We start from the raw sequence: 27,479 nt of genomic DNA on the forward strand, positions 1-27,479 counted from the left end.
GTAGACATTTTTGAAGAAATTTTTCAAGCTTTTGAAATTTTTATTTTTTTTTTTCAAATCCCAAAAAAACATTTTTAAATTCTTTTAAGTTATATAAAAACTGTCATCTTTGTTTAGATTTAAGTGTAGATTGTCACCAAATATTATTATTATTGTGCTAATTCTATAATTTTAAGCTTGAAAACATATAAAATATTATTGAAACATATATTTTATGACTGTTCAAAAAGTTTCTCGGGATCCCGGGATTTCCGGGATTTCAAAAATATTTTTCCCGTTTCCCGGTAAATTCAAAACCCGGGAAAATTGGACGCCCTAGCTTTCATTTTTGAATTCAAAATTTTCAGAATTTGAAAAAAAATAATTTGAGAAATTTCAACTTTATAAATTTTAAAATTGCAGTACCGTCATCAGGGGAGGTGAGATTGGGTCGTACAAAAATGCTGAAATTCTCACCCACCCCTGATCCAATGTCACCCCTGATAGCTGTATAGTGAATTTATAAATTTTGTGAATTTTTTATTTTGGAATTTCTTAACTACTGAATTTGAATGTTTTTTTTTTTTGGACTTTTTGTTGGACTTTTTTCTCTGGTTTATTTCAATTTGAACAGAAAACAAAATCCATTCTTTTAATTCCAAGATTCTTCGTTTTCAGATTCGGTCTTCATAATGCAATTCGGAATATTCAATATTTCAATATAGGGGAAGGTGGGGCAAGACGACCATACGGGGCAAGAGGAACAATCACTCGTACGGCCGTAATTTTTACAATTTTGATTATTTCCAGTATGAGGAATTGTTGCTAGCAATGCAATTAGCTGATTCTACTACCACATAACCGCCAAAATGACTTAAACGCCACGGGGCATAAGATTTAATGAAGTTTTTTCAAAACCTTTGTTTTCTTATAATATTTGGAAAGTACAAAATAAGGCTTAGGGTTCGTTTTAAGACTCATTTTATCAAAATGCTATTTTTCCTAGATCAGTAGTGTTCCAACCAATGACTTGCACCTATTAGAGAGTATGATTAAACTTTTGGTTATTTTTGTTGAGAGCTTTTAAAAAATCTTGTTCAGGTGGGGCAAGTGTACCATATGGATTTTTAGTATGGAAAAAAATACGAATTGCTGCAACAACATATTTTATTGGGAAATAAACACATGAAAGTACTTAAAAACTGATAAAAAATTGTAAAAAAAATTGTCCGTACAAAACATACTGATATTATGAAAATTTACTATTTTTTTATCTTAATAATATTTTTTTTCGTGAAAACGATAAAATTTTAAGTAAAACATTATTATTTAGTCTAAAAATGGAAGAAACCTTTCAAATACATTCTAATCTGATGTATCTAAGTGATAACAGTTCAATTGTTAGCAAATTAACATGTTTTTTCATGCATTGTTCCTCTTGCCCCAACGGATTGTTCGTCTTGCCCCACTAGTTGAGTAGAACGTACGGAAAATCAAAATTTTTAAAATCAATTTTTTACATAAAAAACAGGATTTTTTTAAAACTTGCTCTGACAAAGTCTTAGTCAAGACCTAGAATAAGATGATTATAATAAAATCCGACAGATTTTTTAACTTTTTAATGGGTTATAACGAGCATTTCCTTAGCTTGTTACACTTGCCCCACTTTCCCCTACGTTGGCATACGATACGTTATTAAGTCAAAGAAAATCGTCAAAGTCGAGATGGATCACAAATGTCTTAGACGTTAATTGACAGCGCAAAAAAAAACCTCAGAAGCCACTTTTCTGTTGCTGCTTCTTTTCAACTGCGTTGGATTTAAGGAATTTTATTTTTGGTGACCCTTGCCTTGATCGTTTCTTGGACGTTTTTTTTTGTGTTGATTTTCTTCATTATTATTATTTTTAAAGCATTTTCCAAAAAAAAATCAAAAAAAAAATAAGAAAATGTATACTTCCGCTTAAATTTCAGGAATTCTCTGGAATTCGAAGCCTTAGCCACGACTGCTTCTAGTAATGTTTTCATCGCGATGTTGAAATTCAAAAAAAGTTTTTTTTTTAAGCAGAACAATTACAAAGAAATCATTTTTTTTGCAATGCAAATCGCATCAATAGTTTCCAAGGTATCGTTTTGGGCTAATTGGGTTGCACTAAGAAATATCAGTAAATCTGTTTCTCTTCATTGCCATTTTCTCAAAGACTATTATATCGGCGTGATCGTGATGGATTTTCCATAAATTTTGAAAAATAGTTTTTTTTTCTTATTGAAATTGCAGTTTAAATTGATTCATCACAGAGAAGTCTCACTATTTTTTTTTCTCGTGTATTCCTGTTGTCCGCTGACCACACATAAAAAACATGAAACTGATTGTATAATTGCGGCATCTCGCTGCCCTCGCGTTATGCTGTGCGCGGTGCACTGTCAATGCAATAAAACGAGTAATGGCGATGATAGCCGCCGCACACAAGTCGTGAAGAATGCAAAGGTCACACCCGCCTGTCACCGCAACCCGACCCCAAACCAACATTCTATGAATCCGGATTGGTTTTGTGTGGTGCTGGTGATGGTGATGGTTGGAAGAAGGCATTTCAGGAATTCTTCGCCGTCACGCCGTTGTCGCCTGACTCCACTTTCCACCGCTAGGGAAGGCTGAGTCGCGGAGTCTGTGTGGGACGCTGACGGTGGTGCCCTTAAGGCTGCCGGTGATGTTTTATGTTGTAGCGGAATAATGCACATCATGTGTCGTCGACGGCGGCGGCGGCGTTTTCTTGTTGGAAGTTGCAGGATCGCTTCGAGGTGTGTTTCTGAACTGAGCTCAACCAGGCACTACAAACTGCTGCTGCTAGACTAGTGGCAAAACGGATGGACCAGGCGGCGGTGGAGAGTTATTAAATTTCCACTATTACGCTATCGCGCGCACTCTCTGAGGCTGTTTCATTCAAGAAATGCGCGGCTCAAAACTGCACCGCCGTCGTGGGATGTAATATGTGCGGCGGCGCGCACGATGTGTGCTGGTGTTTTCGGTTGCATGCGCACAATATGAATATATGATAATATGTATCTAGATGTAGGCGAAGTGCATCGACGCTACTTTGAAAAATATCTGCCAAATTTGGAATAGTACAGGACACATTCCTAGAGCATATGTAGCATATGATAGGTTTACTTTACTAAGCAACCGAATCCAGAAGGGAAGCAATCACCTGTTGTGTTGGTCCGTTCCGAGGGTTGGACTCCCGATCTTCCGCTTACTAGGCGAAAGTATGACCATTAGGCTACATGACTCGGTCTAAAGGAAAAGATTTTGAAGTTAGGGTTAACCCATGACATTATTTTTCAACAGTCCCAAGAAAAAGGTTACTAAACGAATACTCTTCTATCTTCTCCCTACTCTAATAACATTTAATTTCAATTCAATTCAACTCATTTTATTTACCAAAATAACCATTTTACATCATAGATATTTGGTGTTCCTTGCAGCTATTTCTTTTTCATTAACCGCTTGGTTGCAATTTAACAAAAAACTAGGAGAATTTGGTCAAAAAACCTAGTGAGAATAATAACATTTTAGATAAGGTACTACCTCATTTAATTTCCGAATTCTCGGTTTTCTCCCAAGAACAAAAAAAAATGTGAGAGTGGAATTAATCAAATTGGAAATTTTATTAAGATATATTGCGGATGTTGTATCTTTTAATCATTTACCAAAAAATCAAAAGCTGTTTAAACATAATATTTTGCAAAATTACTTCTAACCTCTTTCCTAATTCAAATAGTTATTGATGAGTTTTAAGTATTAGCTAACTTAATCTAATTAAAAGATAAAATATAAAATGTCACCAACGGCGTCCGCCATGTCAGTTTGTAGATCTCGGGGGAAGGTAGGGGAGAGTGGGGAGACTTGATCCCCGGGGACACTTGATCTCAAGCCTGTATCTCGTCAGCATGTGGGTAAAACAATTAGCTTTGTTCTAAAAGTTGTGCGAAATTGACTAAACCTCATTGTAGAAAACAAAGAAAAAAATTAAAAAAAATTAGATTGAGTTACACACATTTTTCTAAGACGAGCTGCAAAAAACTTCCAAGAGATCTTTTTTCTTTGTTTTGATAAGTATAGAAAACACTCAAAAATGATTCAAAAAAATATTGTTTATTCATGAATTGTTTGATAAACTACAAAACCCTTACGCATTTGACGTTAAATTTATCGTCATGCTGTTTTGTTTAAATTGTTTAAAAAAGTGCGTTTAGGGAGACTTGATCCCTGCATTTTTACAGTCACTGGAATCAGCTTCATGATAAAATAATTGGGCTGGTTTTTCGTACATAGTTTCCTTTAGTATAGTTGTACATAACTTACTGCAGTTTGAACCATTTTTCAAAAGTTTTGTTAACAAAAATTACCAGCTTTGGTAAACATCCTCAATTTTGATCTAAAAAAGAAAATTTTAAGTTTTTTAAATATTTTCATGCAAAACTTGTTATATTTTGAACACAAACGTACAGGTTTAATGTGAAATTGCTGTAACTTATAGAAAATGAAAAGTTTGGATGAATAAGAAACATTTTGTTGAGATTTCTTCAAAATGTTGAAAGGGGGATCAAATTACCCCCAATGTTTTGAAAATGCCGGTTTAAAATATTTTTTTAAAAACGCTTGGCATGATTCGAAGAGTTTATATGATGAGATACCCTTATCAGCCAAACATAGATGAATGTTTAAGCTTTCAATTCATGCAAAAAGTTCATAGTTTTGTGAGAAATTGACAGAGTTATGTGCGATACAAAAAAAGGGGATCAAGTCTCCCCACTCTCCCCTACAGGAATGTTGGTAAGCACAGGTTGCTGTCAAGAACGCGTTCGATACCATGTGTGTCTAATCTAATCTAATCTAACACAAACGCAGCCAGTCCGATGAAAGCATGCTGGAAAGTCTTGTGATTAGATTACGCCCCAAGCACTTTTCTTGTCAATATTAATAATTGCAATACATCCGAGATCACCCGAAAATGTAATACAAAAATTAAAGCGGCCAGCCCTACTGCGTTGTGTTTACCGCAGAGAGGATTCTGTGAACGGATCACATTCCACAGAATCTACAGGGAGGAAGGATGCGTGGACATACCGTACCAAACGCTCCGGTCAGTTAGGTGTGGTGTGTTAGTGTAAATTTGGCAGATAATTATATTTTTAGGGGGAAGTGGAATTGGGCAAAATGGGATTAAGGAATGGGAAAGTGAGGAAAAGGTAGGAGGGTTTTTGAATTTATAGTATAATAATATAAGGGAATATAATCATTTAGCAAATAATAATGGAAAGCTCTCACCAAGAATCAGCAAATCTTAAAATCTTCGAAAGACACATCCAGATTGTGTCCCAACCTGCAGCTCCTAAGTTCTTAGGAGCCGCCAATCCGGCCGCATCAAATCAGCCAAGATTTCCTCGTCATCTGCGCGATTGAGGCTCTATCTCAGGTCAGCGACGTCTTCCCGGACATGCAGCAACGCAACGCGAATCCCGGATACCTCCACCATCTCCACCTTGTCCACTGCCACTCACAAGTTCGTCTAGAACTAGCCGATAAGAATTTGACAGAAATCTTCAGAAGACGAAAAAACGCGGAGCGAAAAATCAAACAAACCGGACGCGACCATAGCTTACTGCGATCCTCAAACGCGTTCGATACCATGTGTGTAAAGAAAAACTACTTCTACTTGGAATTATGTTAGCATGGCTGAGAAATGGCCTTCCGCACATTTACATTGTGTGTAAATAACATTTAAGTGCTTATAACTTTTGATAGGTTTGTCCGATCTTCAATTTGTGGGCTCGTGGGAAAGGCATCCAACGATGGGTCGCATGATGGATCCGGACAACTTTTTAATCAAAATGTTTTAGATCTGGCATCAAAAAAGTGTATAAATAACACTTAAGTGCTCATAACTTTTGATAGGCTTGTAAGATCTGCAATATTTTGAACGTGTTGGAAAGTTCTTTCAATTATCTTTCTAAACACATATAGGGCATCCAATTTTCCCGGGTTTTGAATTTCCCGGGAAACGGCAAAAATATTTTTGAAATCCCGGGAATTCCCGAGATCCCGGGCTTTTTTTTAACAGTAATAAAATCTATATTTTCATTATGGGTAATTCTCCGCCAACTCACACAGCAGTTGCCCCGACCCCTCTTCGATTTGCGTGAAACTTTGTCCTAAGGGGTAACTTTTGTCCCTGATCACGAATCCGAGGTCCATTTTTTGATATCTCGTGACGGAGGGGCGGTACGACCCTTCCATTTTGCACATGCGAAAAAGAGGTGTTTTTCAATAATTTGCAGCCTGAAACGGTCAAAGGGACTTTTATGTAAAATTAGACGCCCGACTCCCGAAAAAACGTATTTTCATCGAAAAAACACTAAAAAGTGTTAAAAATTCTCCCATTTTCCGTTACTCGACTGTAAAATTTTGGAACATGTCATTTTATGGGAAATTTAATGTACTTTTCGAATCTACATTGTCCCAGAAGGGTCATTTTTTCATTTAGAACAAAATTTTTCATTTTAAAATTTCGTGTTTTTTCTAACTTTGCAGGGTTATTTTTTAGAGTGTAACAGTGTTCTACAAAGTTGTAGAGCAGACAATTACAAAAATTTTGATATATATACATAAGGGGTTTGCTTATAAACATCACAAGTTATCACGATTTTACGAAAAAAAGTTTCAAAAAAGTTGGTCGTCATCGATCATGGCCGTTCATGGTCACCCGCGACAGACACGGACGACGAAACAAAGAGAAACGCAAAAAGTAACTTTTTCAAAACTTTTTTTCGTAAAATCGCGATAACTTGTGATGTTTATAAGCAAACCTTTATGTCTATATATCAAAATTTTTGTAATTGTCTGTTCTACAACTTTGTAGAACATTGTTACACTCTAAAAAATAACCCTGCAAAGTTAGAAAAAACACGAAATTTTAAAATGAAAAATTTTGTTCTAAATGAAAAAATGACCCTTCTGGGACAATGTAGATTCGAAAAGTACATTAAATTTCCCATAAAATGACATGTTCCAAAATTTTTACAGTCGAGTAACGGAAAATGGGAGAATTTTAAAACTTTTTAGTGTTTTTCGATGAAAAATACGTTTTTCGAATTCTGAGTACGCCATCAAATCGGGCGTCTAATTTTACATAAAAGTCCCTTTGACACCAAATTTCTATCTCATCACCGTTTCAGGCTGCAAATTATTGAAAAACACCTCTTTTTCGCATGTTCAAAATGGAAGGGTCGTACCGCCCTCCGTCACGAGATATCAAAAAACGGACCTCGGATTCGTGATCAGGGACAAAAGTTACCCCTTAGGACAAAGTTTCACGCAAATCGAAGAGGGGTCGGGGCAACTTTTCCCGATTTCGTGTGAGTTGGTAGAGAATTACCCTTATATTTTTTATGTATTCATGCTTCAAATCATAGAATCAGCTCAATTATATTAATTGGTGATAGTCTACACTTCAATCTAAACATAGACGACAGCTTTATGTAACCCTTATAAATGTAAATCGGCATAAATGTCAGAGGTTGGTATGAGAACACATTTAAACTTTTTTAAATCTATTTTCAAGACATAAAAAAATATATTTTCATCTATCAACAAAATAAATTTGAAAACTTTTGGTTGTACCATTGCTGAGATATATAACAATTTGAAGTTGGTAGTTTAAAAAAATGGGTGCCACGATATCTCAACACTGCTTTGACCAAATCGGCTCATAATTTTGGTGCACACTCGTTGAATTGGTTCCGTGTGCCTGACGAATTCCGATATTCAAAAAAGTTTATTTTTAAATGAGATAAAAATATTTTTATGATTTTCATATAAAAGCTAAAGAGCTTTTGATTCTTGCATTTTTCAAAAACGCAAAATTCAAAAATCGGGCATCGTCATGCACACGGGAGGTTTTGTGAGTCTTCTCCCCAATTTCAGCCAATTTGGTCCATCCTATCTTGAGAAATAAATGTTCACAAAGTTTGACAGTTTGATTTGCGCATGGCAAAATTTTGTGCTTAAATCGTCTCTTACTCAGTTTAATAATGAAATATCTTCATGAAACTTTCAGGAGTGATCATCTTTCAAGTAGATTTAATAAATTTTCTGTAATAAGCTTTTTTTCATTTTCTACATGTATGTAACCCCTTAAAACAAATTAAAATTATATTTTTTTTTTGTTTTTTATTCTGCTTTGGCCAACTGGGGAAAACCGGGACTAAAGTCTGACTAGCTTAATATTTTTTTACAATTTAAAAACTATTAATATTCATAAATGTAATAACCAGTTTTTTTTAAATATAGAGAGATAAATCCAAAATATTTAAAGCACAAGGAATTTTGTGAATCTGTAAACTCAACTTTAACAACTTTCACTAATAAGCCAAATTATTGCTGATATATGCCGAATACAAATTTTAATGCTTTTAAATTCTTATCGATTATTATGTATTCAACTATTTATGTATTTCTACAAAAATAAAATATTTCCGGGCCAAAATTTGACTCTTTTTTTTTCAATTTCGGGAATTCCCGGGACAAATTATAAAAAAATCCCGGGATTCGGGAATTCCCGGTTTTGGAAAAATCCCGGGATTTTATCCCGGGAATTCCCGGGATGGACGCACTAAACACATACAACATGATGAATTTTCTTTAAAAAACACCCTTTTTGCAATCTTTCGGACTTAAGTCAAAATCGTTTTTTAGCATAACTTTTGAAGTACTACACTAAACATCACGAATTATGGATAGTGACTTATTGGACCCCAAAACGGATCAAATGAGTCCAAAACGGACAAAATCGGTTCAGTCAGTCCAGAGATAACTGAGTGCAATTATTTTGACCAACGTTAGGGTGACAAGAAAAAATTCAAATGTTGGTAAATCGTAACCCCCTGGCTCGATTCTTTAGATAAAAATAAGTAACTGTATCAATTTTGAACCGAAAAAGGTTAAGAGGGTAGCTTTTAGTTTGTATGGGAATTTTCGTAAAAATATTTGGGGAATAGCAACAATTTTCAAAATTCCACCAAAAGATGGCGTGAGATTTTTAAGTAAAATTTTATGATCAACAACTTCGTCCAAGACCGCAAAACGATCCGAGTTAACCCTGACAAGTTATTAAAAATTTAATGAAGGAAAAAAAATTACAGTCACTTATTTTTGCCTTAAGAATCGAATCAGGGGGTGGGGGGATAAGAGTGACCTTATCAACAAACAACCACACACACATTTGCCAGAACATGATTCTGAGTCGATATGTATTCGGGAAGGTGGGTCTAGGAGGTCTTATCAGGAAGTTCATTTTCTTCAGTGAGTAAGGCAAAACTCAAAATTAGAAAAATCTGACTCAAAAATTCTAAAAAAAAACAGGACATAAAAAATCAAGGTTCAAAACATGAAAATCAAATATTTGAAAATAACAAAATGAATTACTTTGCAAATTGAAAAAAAATTGTAAAATTTTTAAAGTTTCAAATTAAAAATTTTATATTCAAAATACAAAAATTAAAAAATTAAGAATTTTTGATTTAAAAAACTCAAAACCCAAAAAAAAAAACAAAAAAAATCAAAAGCTCCAAAAAGTGAAAAAAAAATCTAAAAGCTGAATATAATTAGAAAAATAAATAAATTAAAGTTATGTTTTTTTTTCTATATATATTCTATTGTTTGAGCTTAAGTATAAGCTATCCACTGCTCTAAAGTGATTTAGTTTTCAGGGTTATTGTATATTCTGAAAGAACTTCTAATAAGCTACCTCTCCACCAAAAAATGAGCAAAAGTTACTTCAGTAAAGTCTGTTTAATCATGATTTTAAATAAAGTAGCATAAACAAAATCTCTGCCATCAGCAATCCCTGTTTATATAGCCCTGTCAACCTGTCAAACAAAAGGCTACATAAACCTCGCAACATGAAAAAAGCGCCATGTACATTCGGCGAAGAAAAACGAATCATAACAAAGCGCCCCCCTCAGTGACAGCAGGGTGATATCGACGTTGGTGATTTCAAAAGAAGTTATGTTTGTTTTTCTCAAACAAAATTACGGAAATAATGTTTTATTGAATATGGATGATCAAGTATCAACAAAAGCAACGTTTTTAATCGTTTGTTATCATTAGAACATCTTATTTTGCTTTTATATAAAAATGGTCATTGAAAATGGACAACATTCAAATGCGTTTTTCTAAAAACGCATGGTTTGTACATGATGCTTTTTGGAATGTTGGCATCGAATTATCCAAAGTTCTGTATCTGTAAGCTAAATCCAGTGGCATTTATGAATTCAAGCATTTTAGAATTTTTTGATATTTTGATTTTTGTTTTTTACTTATTTATTCCCAAGAATCTCAAATCTATTTTTTTTTTGTGAAAAGGTCTTATAAGCTATTGTGTTTCATATCTGAAGTTTTTTTTTCAAAAGGTCCTATAAACCATTGTCTTTCATATGTCTATAAACCTATTAAAAAAAGACTCTAGATAATGCTCAAACCGAACTGTCAACTTTTCTTGAGGGGGGTCACGAAAACAATGTGCAACTTGTCTTGACCGCGTCTATTCCTAGCAAGCAGTAAGCTACTTGCTATAAAGAAAACGTTTGAAAAAATACTAGGGGAAATATACCCATTTTAATCACACTAAGCCGTTCGACCAATTCTCATCACTTTTGCTGTTTTCCGCTATTAAATCAACATTTTCAGATGTTTCGTCAATGGAGAGTTGCTTGCTCACTTTTATTTGAGCTATTTATTACTTTGGAACAGTCAAAAACACTTTATGAAAGCTGTAATTCATGATCAAAGTGCTGATAGGCCGATAATAGAAATAGGCTGAGAAAGGGTATAGTTCCCCTAGTCGCCGTTTAATGAACAAAAAAATCAACAAAGGTAAACCATGTTTCCAGCTTCCCAAACCATGCGTCCAAAGTCACCCCCTCACACGCTACCATGACAATATTATGTGGTGCGTAGCGTACCCCCCTCAAGTGGGAGTCAGTCAGTATGAAAGAAGATAAAGTCGTGTCACACTTACGGAATTGGTGTGCTTCAGACGTGCGATCGCATGCTTGTTGCCGCCGACCACATTCCCGCCCCCGACGACTCCGGTCACCGCAGTTGCTGCCACTCCGAGGCCGCCAATTCCAGCTCCTGGTCCCTGAGGCGGTAGTGGTGGCAACACGGTAGTCGGCGTTGCTGCTGCTGGCAGGCCAATTCCGGCTCCAAGGAGGCAACTGGTGCCACCCCCGATGGCCGTCACCGCCGCCGATCCGTGATTGATTCCGAACTCGCTGTGGTCCGACAGACTAATTGGCAATTTTCGATCAGTCATTTATTGCGTTATTTTCCGTTTTCTTGAGATGGGGTGGGTTGTAACACAGTCGGACACTCGGGCTGATAGCGACCGAGACTCTTCACACGTACATTTGGCACACACACACACTTGACACTAGTTGGGACACTCGACACTAAGCTCCCCAGAGGACACACATGCTGGACCGTGACGGAACAAAGATGCGAAGAGATGGTCGGGCGTTTTTTTTTCGGGCGGTGGATGAAATACACAACGTAAAATTTATGTATTCACTTGTATCTTTTCGTTTTCTCTCTTTCTGCGTGGACACACTATTTGCACAAACACACACGAATTTCACGCGCCCGAAGCCCCTTGCCAGCGAGAGGAAAACTGATAATGCAGCTTTGTTACATGCACCACACAACACACGGCGCGGAGAAAAACTGGTTCTGCCTTGCGCTGCAAGCTTCAAGCCGCGCACAATTGTATAATTTTGCCTTCTCGCTTACAGTGGAATGCAAATGATATTGGAGCAAAACGCACAAACACACACACACTTTAAGCTAAGCCGTGGCTGCTGTTTCTATTGCACAGTTGCTGCGCTGCTGCTCATGTTGCTGCTGCTGAGATATCTTCGACATGGCCTGGCGAAGCAGCTGGAAGTGCGGACGACGACGACGACGTTCTACATCATTGCAGTTTTGCATCGCGATGGTCACGGCGGAGCATCGCCATCATTAGCATAGATTTACCGCTGCCTGCCAGTCGGGTTTAAGCAGATCAGCCGCCTGACTTATGCTGCTGCGAAGTGGTGATGATGATGACGATGTTGTGGTTAAGGTCTCCTGCAAAGAGAAACAAGTTGGAGCTGGGTTAGAATGGGATGGATTTTTATTCTGTTGATAGGTTTTTATTGCGAAGTGTTTCTCGTTAGGCAGAAGTGACCCACAGAAGGAGTCGATACTCAGTATTTCATATGTTGGTCCTAAGAAAATCATATTAGTTATGTGTTACATACATGAAGAAAATCTTAAAATTACATATCACAGAAAATTTATTCAATTCACTATAAATATGATTTCCAATCACTGCTGAAAATTTAATAAAGATATTTTTTCGAGGACCTCGTGGCGCGGTGGTTAGTGGCTTCGACTGCAGATCCTGGCTAAAATTTTGGGTGAAGACTATCAATACATATTCCGCGTCATAATTTTGAAAATTTGATTATTAAAAAATACAAAAATAAAAAACGGCCGACTTTTTAATACGAACAATATTTTTGTCATTTTTTTAAAGAAACTTTTTTTTAAATAAGCCTTTGTCATGCACCAGGACCGGTTTACCAAGTCTTCACCAACATTTTGAGCCGATTTGGTCAAGTCAGTGTTGAGTTAAAGTCAATTTCAAATGTCCATATCTCAGCAATATTATAATTAAAATGTTTGTCAATAGTTGGAAATGTATATTTCAGTGCCCTGCAAAAAAAACTAAAAATAACATACAGCTCACATTTTACCGTGTGTGTGTAAAAGAGGTATTAGACTATGACGAACAAACAAACAAACTCGCACTTTTTCGTTTTTGAAAGTTTGCCAAGCTGTGACGTTTCTGCAACAAATGTAGGCAAACAAACAAAGCAGGTTAATGAGTGCGAGTTTGTTTGTTTTTCCGTCATAGTCTTATACCTCCTTAACCCCATAGCTGGTTTTCCAGTGAAAATATTGTTTTCAAAAAGACTATTTTATTTAAAATACAACATTAATTTTTGCCATCATCAAATTTAAGGGCTATTTGAAAATATTTATATTCGAAAGATAGAAAAATTTCACGTTACTTACTTTTTGACATTAAAAAATTGACTATTGGTTCAATATTTAATATTTTTGAAGAAAATGTATAAGAAACTTTCTGATCTATGAAAAAAATATTTTCAGAAAACTCGAAAACCACTATATCGAAATCTATGTAAAGTATAATAAAAACATTTTTTTTATTTACATGTTTTGCAAAAGCATGAACATGAGCATGGTTGACTGCCAATGAGCTGCTACTCCGTTATTGACAGATCAGCTGAAGTTAAACAATGAATCAAAAATGATCAGTGGGAGTCAACCATCCGTTCACTGTTTAACCCCTGAAGACCCCGACTTTATTAGTCAATACCGGCGCCCTCCCAAGAAGCCTGCAGTTCAACGAAAGGGAGGAATGTTAGTCCGATAGTTGAAGTTGCAGACTCATCAAGCACATAGTTTTTCGCTATATACTTGTTGATACCGCTTGAGACCGTTGAATCCACAGCATCTCCTTCAAGCATCACGTGATTAATTTTTTTGGGTTAGTAGGATAAGGTATTGGCTTTTCGATGCCTCCCGAGCTACGACGCTATGGGGAGGACTTTCATAACAGACCCGTCGGCGAGCCTTCCGAGCAACGATGCTATGGGAAGGTCTTTCTGGTTAACACACAAAATCACACAGTTGTTTTGCTCCACTATTAACTCGACGATCCAAATTGTCAGTGCGTTTTTCGATCATTATATTGAAATAGCTTTTTCACCGCAAAAAAAATAAAACCTTATTCGAAAAATTTAAACACAGTCCACCCGACGCCGTGCCTTCCGATCAACGATGATATAGGAAGGGCTTTGAAAATCACAAAACATCACTTTTCACTCTGAATATTTTTTTACGACCACGTGCTCCCTTTGCCAATTATGCACTGATGACGCTGCATTTTCAGAGGGTAATCTTCTCCTCGCAGCACACAATTCACGATAAAAATGCAAAACAAAAGGCACACGCAAAAAAAATCACTTTTCAATCCGAATATTTTTTTACGACCACGCGCTCCCTTTGCCAATTATGCACTCACCCGAACAGCGACACAAAAGAGACGGAAAATAACACGAAAAAACAGGACTGCGCGTCCACACAGGCACCGCACAACTCATTTACATGTTTTGCAAAAGTCAAGACTTTTTCGAAAAATTGGCATTACTGCCAATTAAATTGTGACCAATTTGTGCAAGAGCTCAAAGTATGGCATTTTTGTTAAAACATATCTAAAAATATTATTTTTCGAAAAAATATTTTGCTCAAGGTTTTGGATGAAAAGTTGAATTAAAAAAGGTGTATTTTTTTAGACTGTAAACTTTTTTTTTGGATTTGCGACAAAAGGTCGAATGGACAAAAGGTAGAAAGTGGGAAAAGTGAAACAATATTCTGAAAAATTGCATGTGATTTTTTCAACATAGCAGACAGATCTCTAAAGTATTTTTGTAAAATGTTTTTTTCTTTTAAACAATTTCGTATTTTTCTGTGAGTTTTGTCATTCTTTCAATAATGCGCAGATCTTTCAAATAAATATAATAAAAACCAAACCATTTTTAAGGGGTTCCATCCTTTATAACAAAAAAGATAATAATATTATGAGCTATCCCATTCTTTCAAATAAGAGCGATTCTCTTAACAAGAAAAAGTCAAACGTATAATATATTTTAAAGGATTTAACATTCTTTAAAACCCGCCTATTCATGATGGCACAAGTATTTTTTGGATTTTTCCATTCTTTCAAACATGAGCAGTTCATTCAACAAAAAAGGTTCAAATTCTAAAATATTTGAAAGATTTTATATTTTTTAAAACAACCTTATTTTGGTTGTCCTAAAGATTGCGTAAGTTCTTCAATTCTGACAATTCTGACCAGCACAAATAAATTTGATAAGTTTTATATTATTTTTTCAAAAATAAACTATTGTGCATTTTCTGTGTGCCAAAATTGTATGAAAATTGATTTGGACAATCTAATGAAGCGAAATTAGTTCTTTGGCACACATAATATTTCCATATATATAAAAAAAATCGTTGTCCGAAGTCTCAGAGAATTGTTCCAAACAGCAATTTTTACACAAAACCAGTTACGAAAGCATGCAAAATGCACATCACCTTTGTGGGAAAAGAGGCTTAATATTACACACTGCATGTACTGAACACAGAAAAAAAAAGTTGCAACCTACGGGATTCAAACCCAGCACTACTAGAGAGAACTGGCGCCTTAGCCCGCTCGGCCATCAGACCGAAGAAATAGGGTAAGGATGAACGCAGGGTGGCCACCAGTTTTGAATTTTCAATTTCCCGGTTTTTTCCCGGTTTTCTCCCGAGGCCTGAAGGAATATTTCCATATAGTTTTAAATCAAATTACAATGTTTTTTTATAGACTGACGTTAGTATCAAAATACTTTTTAAACGCATACACAACGTATACTTTTGGTTCAATATTTATATTTCTCAAGGGAGCTTTCAAATTGAGAACAAAAAGTAAGAAGCCGTTTTTAAAAGTTTTTAGTCCAAATCCTTATTTTGCATAATGCTTGTGATTTTTCATCTCCATGCTCCACCATTTTTCTTAACTTAAAATCAATAAAAAATCGTTTTGTATTAAATTTAAGAATTAAATTAAATTAAAGCAGGAAATAGCATTTACAATGTTGGGTATGAGTATGGGCAGAAAATATTTGCAAAAGACAACAACATTTATGCAAATACTCTTCAGTTTTCTTTGAAAAAGCTTTTGTAAATCCAAGAAGAACGATTCTTCCAGAGAAAAAGTGCCATATATTTAAACAATCGGTAACTAAAAACATTTTTGGCGGATCAATTTAGTATCTTCGGCAAGCATTTAGGTATTGATGAGATGATTTCTAGAAAAAAATTTAATGTCAAAAAAACCCCTTTGGGTTGGCCTGTACTTCAACCCCTCATCGCGACTTCCAGATCGTGCAAGCATAAACATAATTCTCGATACATCCTTTGTATGAGCCGTGCCAAATTTATTGAAAAAAGAAAAAAATAAACATGTTTGGATGTTTTTAAATTTTTCAGTAACACAGAATGATAAAAAATCAATTGACCGTGCTACGATTTTCTGAACAACACAACCAAAACAGCCAAAATTCAGTTAATCTTTTTTTACGGAATTTTCAGATGAGAATTAAATAAAACCCAACAAAAACTCAATTTTGTGTTTGAATAAAAATAAAAAGTGACTGTTTGTATTAAAATGACTATTATGCAGTTGAACTCTGAAAATATTGTAATTTTAAAATATCTGAAAATTTTATTTAAAATTTAAATTACAATTTATAGAATAAATTTTAAAGAAAAGATATTTTCCAAATGTTCTGAATTTGAACACAATTTGATAGGCATTTAACTGTTGAAAGATTCCCAAATAACTATATAAAAATATCTTAAATACCAAATATTTCCGACATTTTAAAATTGTACAAAAGTACTCAAATCTGATTTAAAAACACAAGCACAAAGTTTCATGGCAGTTTGTCCTTAATAATTTGTTTGACTGAGAAAGCAAAAAATCATCTTATAAAATACTACTGAAAACAGATTTTTGAAATTCCACTAAATGTTTTACAGTAAAAATTGTAAACAGTCCGTCTCGATTATCCGAAGGTTTGAACAATAAAAAAACAATTTTTTTTTCTTACTGTTAACATCAAATTCGAGTTCAGCGCCTTAATTTTAGTCACTGTTGAGTGGCTGATTGCCTATTAAATTTAAAAATGCATTTTTTCAATATTTTATTTCAGCCATTTTGGCCACCATCTTGAATTTCATAATTCTAAATAATTTTAAAATAGTTTAGGCTGGTACAAATTTTATTTAGTTTTAGCCTCCCCCCTTCAAAATTGGCCCGAAAAATCAGGGGGCAATTTTTTTTTTCAAAAAACTTCTAAATTATTATGAAAATTTAAGTGGAATCAACTGAAATCAATTTTAGATGTTTTCACCTGCGTTCAGAATCGTTTTAAGCATGTTTGGGTTGATTTAAAAATCATTAGAATTTTTGAAAATTGTCTATGTTTATTTTTTTTTTCGCTAATTTTTTGTTTTCGTAAAATTTTACATTATTTGAAAACTAATGATTGCAAAACAACTGAACAAGTGTAAAATGCATTTTAAAACACTTTTTCCATGCAAATGTTGAAACTGTGGCGTTTTATTTCAATATTTATATATTTTTATTTTTTCCGAGGCCTTCGGATAATCGAGTCTGAACTGTATTCTTATTTTTAACGGCGCACATCAAGCTAAGCTTTTTGCACCACGATTTTCGGTACGCATATTTTAGTATCTTCGAAATTATGGGAACTATCGGTTATTTATTCCCTAAAGTTACTGTCAACAAAAAAAAAAATAAAGCAGATTTGCAGATTTTGACAATTTTGGAATAAAAAGACAACAACTTCCTTGGCTGCTGTGCACCCTCAAGTTGATATTGAAATACATAATAAAACAAAAATAAATTGTTTATTATGCTTATGAAATTCAATAATTATTGAAATAAGACATCAAAAATCATAGCGCTGAGTAAATTTTCTATTGAACCGCGAACTTGATTAGAAAAGTTGCAACTTATCAAACATTTATTTTTTAAACCGGGTCCGGTGGTGTAAGTGGTAATCATAGTTGCTTCTCCCCCTCGCCAAAGAAATATACAATAGATACTTAACAAAAAAAACAATCAAAGACTAGTAGCTTGAGTCTATTACACAAATTCAAACATTATTTTCCCGAATTCTGCATTTACAATAACTAGAGTAATACAGTCAAACCTCTTTTTACGCGACCTCCTTTTGCGTGAATTTTTTTTTACGCGGTTTTTTTTACGCGAAGAATTCAAAATAACGCGAACTCAATTTACGCGAAAAATTCAAAATAACGCGGTCCGATTTTAAACTGTCGGAAGTCTTAACCATTATGGTCATATCTTCCTGTTCAACGGGGACCACAATCAGGGTTTTTACCGTCAGTAGCTTCGGTATACTCTGCATCATATTGGGATGTTCTGGACAACTAAGAACCTCCGGAAGTCACGAATAGAATATCTATCTGTTCAACGGGTGTTTGTACCGGTGTATTCACCATCGATATAGCTTCAGGTAGCTTCAGTGAGCCACGATGGACTCTCTGCGATCTGTTAGAATGTACGAGGTCATCCAGGAACTCCCGGAAGTCATGACCTGGATATCTACCTGATCTTCGGGAGTCTATATCGCTATATTAACCATCGGTATAGCTTCAGGTAGCTTAAGCGGACCACGATGGACACTCTGCGGCAAGTTGGATTGTTTTGGGTCACCCAGGAACTCCCGGAAGTCATGGCCTGGATATCTACCTGATCAACGGGGGTCTGTATGGCTATATTAACCATCGGTATAGCTTCAGGTAGCTTCAGTGAGCCACGATGGACTCTCTGCGATCTGTTAGAATGTACGAGGTCATCCAGGAACTCCCGGAAGTCATGGCCTGGATATCTACCTGGTCATCGGGAGTCTATATGGCTATATCAACCATCGGTATAGCTTCAGGTAGCTTCAGCGGACCACGATGGACACTCTGCGGCAAGTTGGATTGTTTTGGGTCACCCAGGAACTCCCGGAAGTCATGGCCTGGATATCTACCTGATCAACGGGAGTCTATATGGCTATATTAACCATTGGTATAGCTTCAGGTAGCTTCAGCGGACCACGATGGACACTCTGCGGCAAGTTGGATTGTTTTGGGTCACCCAGGAACTCCCGGAAGTCATGGCCTGGATATCTACCTGATCAACGGGGGTCTGTATGGCTATATTAACCATCGGTATAGCTTCAGGTAGCTTCAGTGGACCACGATGAGCACTCTGCGGCATGTTGGATTGTTTTGGGTCATCCAGGAACACCCGGAAGTTATGACCTGGATATCTAATTGATCAAAGGAGGTCTATATGGGTATATTATCCAGCGGTATACCTGCAGGTAGCTTCAGTGGCCCACGATGGACAATTTGTGACATGTTAGATTGTGTTGAGACATCCAGGAACTCGTCCTCAAATGCGAATGCTAATTCTAATGGGACATTTATGCGTTGATCAGGAAAATATCCAGGCCAGGACTTCCGGGAGTTCCTGGATGGCCAAAAACAATCCAACATGCCACAGAATGCTCATCGTGGTCCACTGAAGCTATCTGAAGTTACACCGATGGTTGATATAACCATACAGACCCCCATTGATCAGGTAGATATCCAGGCCATGACTTCCGGGAGTTCCTGGATGACCTCGTACATTCTAATAGATCGCAGAGAGTCCATCGTGGCTCACTGAAGCTACCTGAAGCTATACCGATGGTTAATTCACCCATACAGATCCCCGTTGATCAGGTAGATATCCAGGCCATGACTTCCGGGAGTTCCTGGATGACCTCGTACATTCTAACAGATCGCAGAGAGTCCATCGTGGCTCACTGAAGCTACCTGAAGCTATACCAATGGTTAATATAGCCATATAGACTCCCGTTGATCAGGTAGATATCCAGGCCATGACTTCCGGGAGTTCCTGGGTGACCCAAAACAATCCAACTTGCCGCAGAGTGTCCATCGTGGTCCGCTGAAGCTACCTGAAGCTATACCAATGGTTAATATAGCCATATAGACTCCCGTTGATCAGGTAGATATCCAGGCCATGACTTCCGGGAGTTCCTGGGTGACCCAAAACAATCCAACTTGCCGCAGAGTGTCCATCGTGGTCCGCTGAAGCTACCTGAAGCTATACCAATGGTTAATATAGCCATATAGACTCCCGTTGATCAGGTAGATATCCAGGCCATAACTTCCGGGAGTTCTTGGATGACCTAGTACATTCCAACAGATCACAAGGTAACCATCGTAGGTAACGGAAGCTACCTGCAATTATTACGATGGTGGATACACTGGTACAGACCCTTGTTGAACAGGTAGATAATCAGTTCATTACTTCCGGAAGTTCTTGGATAACCCAGAACATCCCAACCTGCTGTAAAATATACAGCGCAGGTCACTAAAGCTATTTTGAATAACCTGGAATTACATTATTATTATTAAAAAATATATAATACTTTATAAAACTAAAAAATACTGAAAACTCTTTTTACGCGAGCAATTCAAAATAGCGCGAACTCTTTTTACGCGAAAAATTCAAAATAGCGCGAACTTTTTTTACGCGATTTTTTTTACGCGAGAACCAAAATTCGCGTAAAAAGAGGTTTGACTGTATTCTAATAGAGAAAAGTATACGTTGAAGTCATTTAAGAGGAATTTGTCAAATTTTGACAAAACTTAAAATATTTTCCCGATTTGTCAGTCGAATTCCCGAGTTTTTCCCGGTTTTCTCCCGGTGGAATAAATTCCCGGGTTTTTCCCGGTTTTCCCGGTTTTTTCCCGAGGTGGCCACCCTGGATGAACGCCTATATGAGCCGGACATTAGTCCAGTAGGTTTCCCATGCTGATGGGATACATATTTCTGGATGTAATATTACATCAAAGCGCGGAATATTCACGCTTTGCGTACAAGTAGGCAACACAAAATAATCCGTTTTCATTTAACCATTTTTTTCCAAGGTACATGCGTCGCTACCCGCAAAATCCAATGAATTGATCCTAGGCAGTACAGTCGAGCTTAAATCCCATCCCGTCCTGTCCGTGGAGCAGCCACCACATACCTCAAACTACAAAGTAATATTAAAACCGAAAGTTTGCTAAACAATTTTCCTCGCCTTGTTTTCCTCTCACTTCCATCATCATCGCTCATCATCATCGGCCATATACAAGCACGTAGTACCTACCGTTGGTGATGGTGATGGCGAATAACCAACCAACCAACACAACAGGTAGACGAACGACCTCTCGGATGTCGTGTGTTGTACCGTGGACTGTGACCGGACTCCGGAGCTTCCACGCCATGCCGGCAGGCTTCGGGACACAGTAACAAATGTAGTGAAAGGGTTTGCGTATGAATTTGCAATAATCCAGTAGGATCTTGAGATGCGGACGACATTCGTATTTTAGTAGTTTTGAAGTTTTTTAATGTGTTTAGTATGTGGTATGCCGTTTGAAGTTCGATGAAGGTGATTCGGGGAGGTGGAAAGGCAGGAAGATTTTCACATCATGGAAAACCATTGCCAAATGGTCCGGGAACCGACTATCCGACGGCAAACAACCAGTTGGACCAGGTGAAAAGGTGAAAGGATTTGTCCTCGTTCGAAACATCCGAGGATTCAAATATAGCTCCCTCGAGAGATGTACGTATGCATGTGTGTGTGTGTAAACGGTTGTGTGTATACATAACAAAAAGTATAGCATGAAAGAGGAACCAAACATAAAGCAATGAGCATAAATTATTCAACAATGTCAACCGAAAGCCACTCTCGGAAGCAGGTTGGTCGTTTCCCCTATTGCCCATCGGATCGCTTTTGGTGCTAAGGCCAACAAGCTGTTGCCGCCGGTCACTCTCTCTCTCTCTCCAGACAAACGGGGTGGACAATTTAAATCCATTTGAACCAATTTGTTTCCCTGAATGTGGAACCTCCAAGCGGATGCTGTGTGAGGGACACAGACACTGTGAATGCCGGGTTTTTTTAATACTTCTATGTATACACAATGGAGGAGGGGTGTATTCATTAAAGAATGCTGTTTGTTTGTTCACAGAGTGGAAAAAGGGGCTTCTCGGATTATCCGAACCGAAACTGCCCCGTTCTTGGCTGAAACTGAACCGATTGACCGATTGTGTGTGTGAGTGTGGTTAGCAAAAATATAAAAGTGATTTGAACTTGAAGGCAGTGCAGCAAACGATATCAGAGTTTTTTTTAAAGGTTCTATAAGCTGTAGAAATTAAATTTGGCAGGCCTCAAAGATATTAAATTTATTTTTGGTGTGTATTTATTATATTAATCACGAATCACGACTAAGAAATTTTGTACATAGGTCAGTTTTGAAGAAGTGAAAAAATTTTTGCATGGCCAAAATAGAAAACATTTCGATTGAAAAAAGAAAATTTCCCATCTTTCATATTTCAGACTCAATTAAACTTTTTGATTTTTTTTTATTAATAAGTTCAGAAAATTTCGTTTCAATCGTTTCTAGCCAAATTCAATCATTATCTGCGGAGTAACCAGTTTTTAAATATTATTCAAATGTAGATAAGTAATGATAACAAAAATGCGTATAATAGGATTGTTTTAATACTAAATGTAATGATATATTTCATTAAAATGAGTTCGAATCGGAAAATGTAGCACATTTCTAGAGTTTTATTTGAAAAAAGTCCTATAAAAAAAAGTATCCCAACCATTCAAAAAATCTAGATTCTTATATTCTTAAGACAATTTACATCAAAAGCATATCAAATTGGGGGTCGTAGAAAAATAAAATCAAAAACATACTAAAATTTCTAGGCATTCAAAAGTTAGAATTCTAAAAAAATGTAACATATTAGGGACACCTACCCTAATCGCAAAACTAAATTGTATCAATTAATATACCAAACCTATGTTTTACATGAGCAGATCTCTCTTATTTCACAAATAGTTTCGCGATTTTTAAATTTTATTTTTTTGGTTAGTATGAAACTTTGTCCATGCATTCCTTGTGTCAAAAGAAGTCATTTTGCATAACTAGTTTGTCCATACAAGTCTCTATACAATTTTGGAGGGCTGGTCATGCAAAATGGGTATTTAAATGAATGAAATTCTGTATCTTGAGAAGGGATTTTCTGATCCATTTGGTGTCTTCGGCAAAGTTGTAAGTTATGATTAGGATTTTTCGGAAAAACGATTTTATTTAACTTTATATCACTAATGCGCGGAAATTCCCTAAAAATCATTTTTTTTTTTCGAATTTTTATGATATGATTTAGGGATTAAAATACTTCTTTTGAGCCATAGTGCATGGTGGCGCAATATTTTGTTTTTATCATGCATTTTTGAAATATATTGTACATCTGGAGTCTGGACAAAAAAATATTAAAATCATTTTTAAAGCGATTTGCAATCGAAAGGTACTTTAAATATGTATCATTCTAAAGTTATAGCCACTTTTGGGTAATTTTTTTGATTTCTTTTTTTTTTGAGAAAAATATGTTTGAAAAACTGAGAAAATTTCCTATATTTTGTTTTTTTCGTGGAACTTTGAAAATCGGGCAATTAGATTCTGAGATGATGCAGAATTCGACCCAACTAGCCTGTAATTTTCAACTGACGGTATCGAAACAAGGTCACGAATATTACGATTTTCAATGTAAAAAAATGTAACTTTTGTGAATTTATCTGGTCTTTTCAATAACAACTATTTCAAAATATTAAAAAAAAGCATAACTTTTACGAATCACTAATTTTTTTTTAATTTTTATTGAAGAGATCAAAAATTTTGCAAAACAATTTTAAAATTTAAAAACGGACCAATCATTTCCAGGATATCGTCAGTTGACAATTACAGAATAAGTGACACTTAGAGAAATTAATGTTCATCATTTCGAATTCTTTGTGAAGCTGCATCATAGAAACTAATTGCACAAATTTTCAAAATTCCACAGAGAAAACTATAGGAATTTTTTTCAGCTTGTCAAAAATATTTTTTAAGAAGTGCTTTTTTCACAAATTATTTTGAAAAATAAAAAACTCAAAAAACCTTTAACAAAACCTAAAAATTACACCTAAAAGGCTTGAAAACGATACATATTATCAAGAAAATCTTAAATTACTTTGCGATTGAAAATTTGATTTACTTTATAAATAATTTTGATATTTTTTGTCCAGATTTTCGAAATTTTTCAAAAAAAAAATCGTGTCTCCTAAACCAGATTTAGTACTATCACATTCTGTATCTCAAAATATGTATTGTTAGTTACCAGAAAAAGAAAAAAAAAATTGAAAATAAATAATACGTATTTTGGGAGTTCAACTTTTCGCTATAAAAAAAATAAAAATAAGAATGTTTCTTTTTCCGTGTACTAGTTTTTTTTAAAAAATCGCAGAGTTATAATCAGGGCTGCGGTGTCGGGTCATATTTCAAACGACTCCGACTCCGACTCCGACTCCGGCTTTCTCAGATTAGCTGACTCCGACTCCGACTCCGGCTCCGGCTTTGAACAAATGGTTGGCTCCGACTCCGACTCCGGCCTACCAACTCTAGCCGACTCCGACTCCGACTCCAGCTTTCAACAAATGTTTGGCTCCGACTCCGACTCCACATGTTTTTAAATGTTTCAAAAATTAGTTAACTATAATTAGTTAATTATTTTTAAAACATTGATAAATAGGATTATTTAAATACTCTCTAAGCGTCATGTTTTTCTCAAGAAAAATAAGTTAAGTAAAAGTAAAGTAAAGTAAATAAACGGAAAAAAGTTTCTAGGTCACAAGTTTTATACGTTATGGAAACAGAAATCAAAAAATATCTTCAGTTTCAGAGGCATTTTGAGAAGAACAGTTTTGTAAGTAAATTTGGATTTACTTGCTTAACCTCAAATTTGAAAATATTTTTTTCAAAGCTAGTAAATTTAAATAATAAGTTGTTATTTTTGAATGAATAACTAAAAGATATCTGGTGATCTATTGAACATTAAAATTCAATTTTCTCACTTTCAGGCTGACATTTGTAAGAAGCACAGTGACAGGCACCTTGTTTTTTAAATGACAATTTTAAACGAAACTTTTTTTGTTTTTTTTTTTTTTAAGACGTACATGGACATCACGCCATGGCTGAAGGAGATTATTATTGCAAATCAATGTATCTACACAAATTCTTCGTGGAAAGGATGCTTAAGATGTCCTTTTCAAATATCTGTGACATGGAAAATATTTTAACCAGGAAATTTTTATTTTATTTTAATTTTAAAATTTTATATACTTAAAAAGGAGGTGCACGATACTTCGTGAATCTTCACCTAAAACGAAGCTTTATGGATGATCTTGCGCCTCCATCAAAATATATGAAAAAACTTAAAATATAACATAAAACAAATATCCACAAGTAAAATATTTTCTAGGTCACAAATATTTCATTTTTATAAGGTACATTGATTTGCAATAATTATCACCTTCCGCCATATTGGCGTCAGACATACAGTATGAGAAAATTCGTACCAGTTGATAATATTTTGATTCTGTGTTTTTTATTTATAATATTTGAAAAATAAATTAAAATCCTATATTTTATTCTATAGATTTTTTTAATCAATTCATTTTTGTACTGAATTCAAAAAATCAAAAAATCAACATCAACAATCAATGATTATTTCAAATTTGTTGCAACTTGTTTTGACCTTTTTTGTTAGTTCAAATTATTTTAAATGCAACACTTTTATTTTCTTGTACTCAGTTATAAACAAAATGCGCATGTTGTGTTCCATGTAAGAGATTGTTATTATCTTAGGTTATTTGTTACAAAAGTTAAACTGTCAGTGACTCTTTTTCGATCTGCAAAAACAGTGATTACTATTTATAATATTTTTATGTACCTCGTAATGTTTTTCCTAAAAAATGATTTAACTTAAAACCTCTAAGACATTCGCTATCGGAGTAAAAGATGACTTTGTGTGTACTTTTTACAGAAACAACTGAATGAAATTTGGTCAAATTTGAATTGAATGGGAACATAAATATAGACTACATAACCAATATTTTTTTTATTATTTTTTGAATTATGATACTACATACTTGGGTAAGAGGTAATCATTTAGTGATTATAGAGTAATAACACAATTAGAGCTTTTCAATCACAATAAAAAGCTTCAAATACATAAAAAAAACGAAACTATTGGCACTACGCCCCCCGGGGCATGGCCTTCCTCTAACGTGGGATTTCTGCTCCAGCGCCTCTGACGAGACAGGAGAAACCGGGACCGACGTTTTACTTCACCATCCGATAGAAGCTCAGTGGATAAGGCGGGAATCGAACCCGCGTCTCATAGCATCATCGGAATCGGCAGCCGAAGCCGCTACCCCTGCGCCCCGAGACCTACAGTGGCATCTGATAAATCAATTAAAATTATAAGTTGTTTTGTAAATTAAGCTGTTATATAGGAAATACTGAACAATAAAAAAAAACATATTTTTTGTTGAATTTGAGATAGTTCCGGCTCCGACTCCGACTCCGGGTTATCAGAAATCTTCGGCTCCGACTCCGACTCCGACTCCAGCTCATAAAATTTAGCCGACTCCGGCTCCGACTCCGACTCCGACTCCACAGCCCTGGTTATAATTATCGTTATCGAAATACTATAAATTTTATCGCCGATAACCGACCATTACTAATTTTATGTAACTTTTGAAATGAAATTATTTCTTGTTTTAAAATATTTATATATTTGGACAAAATTAAGCGCGCAATTCTTGTTGAATTTTTTTCGGTTTTAAGACTATTTATTTATAATTATTTTTTTTAAATGCGGGAAAAATGTCTGTTCACGATTCGATTACTAGAAGTTTCTAAGAAACCTCGGATATTTGAACTTTTAATAATCGAAACATTGGAGTATGGACTGTAACAGCATTGCACATTTTTATTCCGTTCCCAGTAAAAGTTGACTGTTTTTGTTTACTTAAATAACATGACATACATTGAGGTTCACTTTTCTTTTTTTTAGATTTGAAAAAATAAAAAATTAAGATAAGTTGAAGTGAGAGTTAGAAAATTTTGTTTCACCCCTTTTTAAGAATTAAAGTTTTGCAGATATGAAGATATAAAAAAATTAGGGTATATTTTTTTCAAAGAGATTAACCATTCTTATTTTAAGATTCAAAGATTACAAAAAGAAGGATAGATTTTTAAGAGAAGTATAATATTTTAAGAGAATTATGAAACTTATAGAAGTTAACCCACCTGTTTTAAGATTTGATGATATGAAAATATCTAAAAGAAATTTGGAGGTTCCATTTAATTAAGCAATCATTTGTTTAACAAAAAATGATACTGAGAGTCATTGACATATAATGGCTATGACCGTCGCAAGACGCTACCGAAGCCGAACCGTGATAAGCTGCCGCGACGTCGACGTCTCTTTACGGGGGCGTCGCCACCATCATCGTATTGAACTGCGCGGCGTCAATTTTCAACCAAAAAGCCTTTTTTTTCGCTGCCTCGAACAGGCTTCGCTCCTCGTTACTTGACTGCTATTATTGTTATTGTTATTTCCATCAGCGGTGATTATTGTTATTGTTGCGCGATCTCGTCGGAGCCACGCAAGTGGAGAAAAAGAAATGTATATAATTTTTGGTTGGAGAAGGCAAAAAACTTATTTAGGCATAAATTTCTCTCGTTCCGATGCACGGACGACGAGCAACGACCAGGCAAT

At 35.4% G+C, this 27,479-nt stretch overlaps 1 protein-coding gene across 1 annotated transcript in view; it reads right to left on the minus strand.

Annotated features, from left to right (window-relative positions):
- LOC6037539 (rap guanine nucleotide exchange factor 2) overlaps positions 1-27,479 on the minus strand; it is an 80,087-nt gene that overhangs the window by 23,651 nt on the left and 28,957 nt on the right. The window contains 1 exon segment of the mRNA XM_038257786.1: positions 11,055-12,160. Within this exon segment, the coding sequence (XP_038113714.1) occupies positions 11,055-11,351 (297 nt within the window). The 5' untranslated portion in view covers positions 11,352-12,160.

Source organism: Culex quinquefasciatus, chromosome 2, assembly GCF_015732765.1.
Source record: "Culex quinquefasciatus strain JHB chromosome 2, VPISU_Cqui_1.0_pri_paternal, whole genome shotgun sequence".
Lineage (NCBI taxonomy): Eukaryota > Metazoa > Arthropoda > Insecta > Diptera > Culicidae > Culex > Culex quinquefasciatus.